At 35.3% G+C, this 5725-nt stretch overlaps 1 protein-coding gene across 1 annotated transcript; it reads right to left on the bottom strand.

The window, feature by feature from the left end:
• Nucleotides 1–3109: 3109 nt before the first annotated feature.
• LOC127717930 (uncharacterized) lies at nt 3110–5396 on the bottom strand. Its single transcript, XM_052223806.1, has 2 exons — nt 4617–5396; nt 3110–4046 (listed from the first exon to the last, which is right to left on the bottom strand). Exons 1-2 carry the CDS (start codon nt 4699–4701, stop codon nt 3532–3534), a joined length of 600 nt encoding a protein of 199 aa, XP_052079766.1. The 5' UTR covers nt 4702–5396; the 3' UTR covers nt 3110–3531.
• Nucleotides 5397–5725: the final 329 nt, after the last annotated feature.

Genomic DNA, 5725 nt, shown 5'->3' with positions numbered 1-5725 from the left:
ATATGGAACCTTGTAGTACAATTTCATAAAGATCCATACACTTACACACAAGTTATTGCCATGAAACTAGAAAAATGCTTGTTTTTTGCCCCTTTTTGGCCCCTAATTCCTAAAATTTGGAGGCAATTACCCCCAAATTCAATCCCAGCATTCCCTTTGTGATATGGAACCTTGTGATACAATGTCAGAGAGATCCAAAGACTTGCACACAAGTTATTGTCATGAAACTAGAAAAATGCTTGTTTTTTGCCCCTTTTTGGCCCCTAATTCCTAAAATTTGGAGGCAATTACCCCCAAAAATCAATCCCAGCATTCCCTTTGTGGTATGGTACCTTGCAGTACAATTTCAGAGAGATCCATACACTTGAACACAAGTTATTGTCTGGAAACTAGAAAAATGCTTATTTTTGGCCCCTTATTCCTAAACTTTTTAAGGCAATTACCCCCAAACTCAATTCCAGCTTTCCCTTTGTGATATGGAACCTTGTAGTACAATTTCAGAGAGATCCATACACTTGAACACATGTTATTGTCTGGAAACTAGAAAAATGCTTGTTTTTTGGCCCCTTTTTGGTCCCAAATTCCTAAACGTTTAGGGCAATTACCCCCAAACTCAAACCCAGCTTTCCCTTTGTGATATGGAACCTTGTAGTACAATTTCATAAAGATCCATACACTTACACACAAGTTATTGCCATGAAACTAGAAAAATGCTTGTTTTTGGCCCCTAATTCCTAAAATTTTGAGGCAATTACCCCCAAAATCAATCCCAGCATTCCCTTTGTGATATGGAACCATGTGATACAATGTCAGAGAGATCCATAGACTTACACACAAGTTATTGTCATGAAACTAGAAAAATGCTTGTTTTTTGCCCCTTTTTGGCCCCTAATTCCTAAAATTTGGAGGCAATTACCCCCAAAATTAATCCCAGCATTCCCTTTGTGGTATGGTACCTTGCAGTACAATTTCAGAGAGATCCATACACTTGAACACAAGTTATTGTCTGGAAACTAGAAAAATGCTTATTTTTGGCCCCTTATTCCTAAACTTTTTAGGGCAATTACCCCCAAACTCAATTCCAGCTTTCCCTTTGTGATATGGAACCTTGTAGTACAATTTCATAAAGATCCATACACTTACACACAAGTTATTGCCATGAAACTAGAAAAATGCTTGTTTTTTGCCCCTTTTTGGCCCCTAATTCCTAAAATTTGGAGGCAATTACCCCCAAATTCAATCCCAGCATTCCCTTTGTGATATGGAACCTTGTGATACAATGTCAGAGAGATCCAAAGACTTGCACACAAGTTATTGTCATGAAACTAGAAAAATGCTTGTTTTTTGCCCCTTTTTGGCCCCTAATTCCTAAAATTTGGAGGCAATTACCCCCAAAAATCAATCCCAGCATTCCCTTTGTGATATGGAACCTTGTGGTACAATGTAAGAGAGATCCATACACTTACACACAAGTTATGTCTGGAAGTTACAAAAATGCTTATTTTTGGCCCCTTTTTGACCCCTAATTCCTTAACTGTTGGTACCATAACCCCCAAAATCAATCCCCACTTTCCTTTTGTGGTATTGAACCTTATTTTAAAATTTCATTGAGATCCATTCACTTAAACTAAAGTTAGAGTGCGAAAACTAATGTGTCTTCGGACGACTACGCCGACGTCATACCAATATACGACCACAATAATTTTTTTGCGGTCGTATAAAAAGGAGTTCTTAATTAAGAAATAAACTGATTTGCTGAGCGCAGCTGGATACACCCACAGAGGTACTACCCTGAACAGCTGGGGCAAAAATGGACACAATATTCAAGCTTGATACAGGTCTGAATTTGGATTGTAATTAAATATTTGACATATTATAGTTTCTGAATAAATGTAGTCAATGAACTTGAAATCGGTTATATGAATTGAATTTATATTCAATTAAAGATTTCTTGCTGTTGTGCAATACACTGTGCTGTTGTGCAATACTTAATAAATCTGTTGCCAGACTATAAACAAATAAAGTTCAATTTCTTCTCAATGTCATATTTGAAATTTATGAAAATCAATAGGGAGATTACATCAATAGCTATAAATAATTCACCAAAGTTTCATGTGAACTGCTTAGAGCATTTTTGAGTTGTTGTCCAAAACTGGAAAATCCCCCCTTTTTTAATGAATAAAACCCCATAACTCAGAAATGTAAAATCTAAAATTTATAAAATTCTAAAGGGAGCTTACGGATTGATAATTTAGTCTTAGATGCAAGATTTTTTTATCAGTTGTTAGTGGCTTTGAACTAGCTGTCAGTAACTGCGAGTACTCTCAGATTTGTACTTAGTGTCTTTTTGTTGTTTGGATGTACAACTACCCGACCACGTCCACTTGTATTTGTATTTATCCATCTGATGAGTTTAGCCTCTTTCAACTGATTTTTATAGTTCTTTCTTATATTGTACTGTTACACCACTGTCCCAGGTTAGGGGGAGGGTTGGGATCCCGCTAACATGTTTAAGCCCGCCACATTCTGTATGTACATGTATGTGCCTGTCCCAAGTCAGGAGCCTATAAAAGTGTAATTCAGTGGTTGTCGTTTGTTTATGTGTTGCATATTTGTTATATTTGTTCATTTTTTTACATAAAATAGGCCGTTAGTTTTCTTGTTTGAATTGTTTTACATTGTCATTTCTGGGCCTTTTATAGATGACTGTGCGGTATGGGCTTTGTTCATTGTTGAAGGCCGTACTGTGACCTATAGCTGTTAATTTCTGTGTCATTTGGTCTCTTGTGCATGTGTGGAGAGTTGTCTCATTGGCAATCATACCACATCTTCTTTTTTATATTTACATCAACAGATATAAAAAATTCACCCAAGTCAAGGTGAGACAACAAAACTTAGTTGTAAGATCTCTGAAATTTTTTACAGGGTACGAGTTTTTCTCATTGTTGGAGATTGTACGGTGACAGTAACACCTGTAACTGCTTAAACCCATTTCTTATGCACTTTAGTTTGATAAACTCACTGAATATCATACCACATCTCCTTATTTTTATATGCATTACAATTTACATGTGCATGTAATTGTAAATATATATATATCAGAACAAAATTCATTGCGTCACTTTTATTTCTGCATCCTTTGGCACAATACAAGTTCTAAAATTACACAACATAAAACAACTAAATGTTATTTCAGATGAAAGTTTTGTTTCAGTTCCATTCATATGATTTATTAGAATTTTGTATGTTTTGCCAAGTCCAATAATTCGCTCTATGTGACATAGAGACATAGTTGACTAAACCACCAGGTGTCGAACATTCAAGAATTTTCAGTGTTTCTGTTTTAATTGATGAAAAGGTTGCCTGAGCTCTAGGAGCTTTAGGTTTTATCACGGGATATTCTGTGCTGAAAAATACCTGACTAAACCACTAGATGGCTAAGTGTTAGCCTCACACCACTGTTTAGACATAAAAACAATCCATGTATACACAATATTCTTAACACTAGATTCAATCTAGAATCTAGACAGTTCAAAGTTGGTTGTATGATGCCTCAATTTCATCAAAGTCATAAAAAAACTGATTTTCAACTGACACCCTATCAATTTGAAAATATATGTATCTCAAACAATGTGCTGCTGGACCAAGTGTGGTCAAAACAAATAAAAATTTAGTATACAACTCTAAACCGGTATAAAAATGCATGGCTGTGTCACGTGTCTTCATTTCAAAATTCTCTGCTGAAAACATAGGCATTGATGGTGTTTGCGTAATTCCATCTGTGAAGCTCAACATTAGCTCGGCAGTTGGTGGTGGACAGTCATAAATCTTTTCTGCAGTATGAATGACTTCTTCAGGAAAACCAACTTTACAATCGAAACTTTCCTCTAGATTTCTACTACAATATTCATCAAGTTTAGTTCTTTTGTTTTCACAGGAAACTGCCCTGATTTTTCTTTTTGCGGACGATTCAGTCTCTTGCTTGGTCCAGGAAAATAGGCTGGGAATTGCAGTAGACTTAAGTCTCTGTATGGTGGGTTTGCGCCCTGAAAAAGGTTATAAAACATTAGTTTTTTTATAATTAAATGAACTTCCATTAGCAATGTATACTTTGTACTACCTGGCGAAATATTAACTAGATTTATTCATTACAATCTGGATAAAACTATGTTTGCCTGATTCAATGTATGGTATGTAAATCCAAAGGACAAACAATGAGAGACTTATGCAACAAACGTACATTGTTTGTACCTAAATAACTATAATATAGATGAGAGCATGTCATTGTTTTGTTCCTGTTAACATTGTCAATGATATTTTTCAAGAAAGTCTATGAGGCATAGCTTATGCATTCCTGTCATTACTACATTAGCATAATTACTGCTAAAATAATTCTCAGTATGATATACCTCTTGTAAGAAATCATTATAATTGTAGCAATCACCAAAAAATCTCAAACAGATCACATTGAATCGTAATCCAAAAAATTATGACGTCTTGAATTACCCACCCCCTTTTATTCTAAAACGATAATTGCGGTTGTAAACAGACTTTGGTTTATTCGCATGGCGATTACATATATAACTATATATTTCACAAAGAAAATAGAGTTTTACCATGAATAGTTTCCAGCACGTAGTCTTTTTCAGTAAAACGTGCCTTGCAAACAACAGCTGATTGAGATGGACTCCACGATATCATCGTGTTCTCGTCCAATCTGCGTATGGGCCATGGCGTTGATCCAACTTTTCCTTCTTTTTAAGTCATTTGGAAATGCATGTCCTCCTCTTAAATGACATCCAGGTACACAACAACAAGTACTTGTCATCGTTAATTAAAAATATAACTGAAATAGTTGCACAGTGCAGAAAACGGAAGTTGAGGAACAGGATCGGCTACAACGGCGCCACCTATTCAGGAACGATAATTTGCTACTTTATATAACTGCGAAAATAACGTTAGACGGGTTTACGTGCAGAAACAGAAATGCGCTTTAAATTGTATAATATAATTCATGTTCAGTCGACCTTTAATTATTATATCAACGACTGAAATGATTTATAAACATCTAGATTGCAGATAACACTCGAAATTAACCCGAGCTCTTTCCACACGGAATTCAAATAATTCTAGTTTGTCAATCGGTTGACTGCTTATAATGCAAAATACTAATATATCAAAAGTTTTTAAAACTAACAAAACACAATGATCGTTTCTCTATTTCCCAATGTAAATGAAATGAAACAAAAAACATTTTATATCGCAATAAGAAGAGGAGAGAATTCAACATTTCCGGATCTACTTGGAGTCTAATGACCCCCCACGTAGATAAGTTGGATATCGCGGAAGGAAGGATTAACCCGGCAACTAGAAAGGCATTAAAGCACTGCCTTTAAAAAAACCATGTTTAAACCTGCCACATAAGAATTATATACTATATTATGTATATAAAATCGAATGTAGGATGATAGTCGACCAGAGTTCAAGGTCGGATCCTGGGGTTAAAGTTTTCGAGATCCAGGCGGATCCTAGCTGTGGTTAAAGTTTTCGAGACATCACTAACTTTGTCCAAGGATTTGTATAGTAAGATACAAATCCTAGCTTTGTCAAACTTTAGAGAAGTTTATTAAACTTTGGCAGAAGCTTTTTATGATTAAGAGATATTGTCTGATGCAACATTTTGATGACGTTTTTTCTTCATTTATATTCCCGATTTTTACCGGTA

The sequence above is a fragment of the Mytilus californianus genome, unplaced genomic scaffold (genome assembly GCF_021869535.1).
Source record: "Mytilus californianus isolate M0D057914Y unplaced genomic scaffold, xbMytCali1.0.p SCAF_10, whole genome shotgun sequence".
NCBI lineage: Eukaryota > Metazoa > Mollusca > Bivalvia > Mytilida > Mytilidae > Mytilus > Mytilus californianus.
The sequence above is the reverse complement of the archived record's forward strand: the minus strand, read 5'-3'. Positions and strand labels throughout refer to the sequence as shown.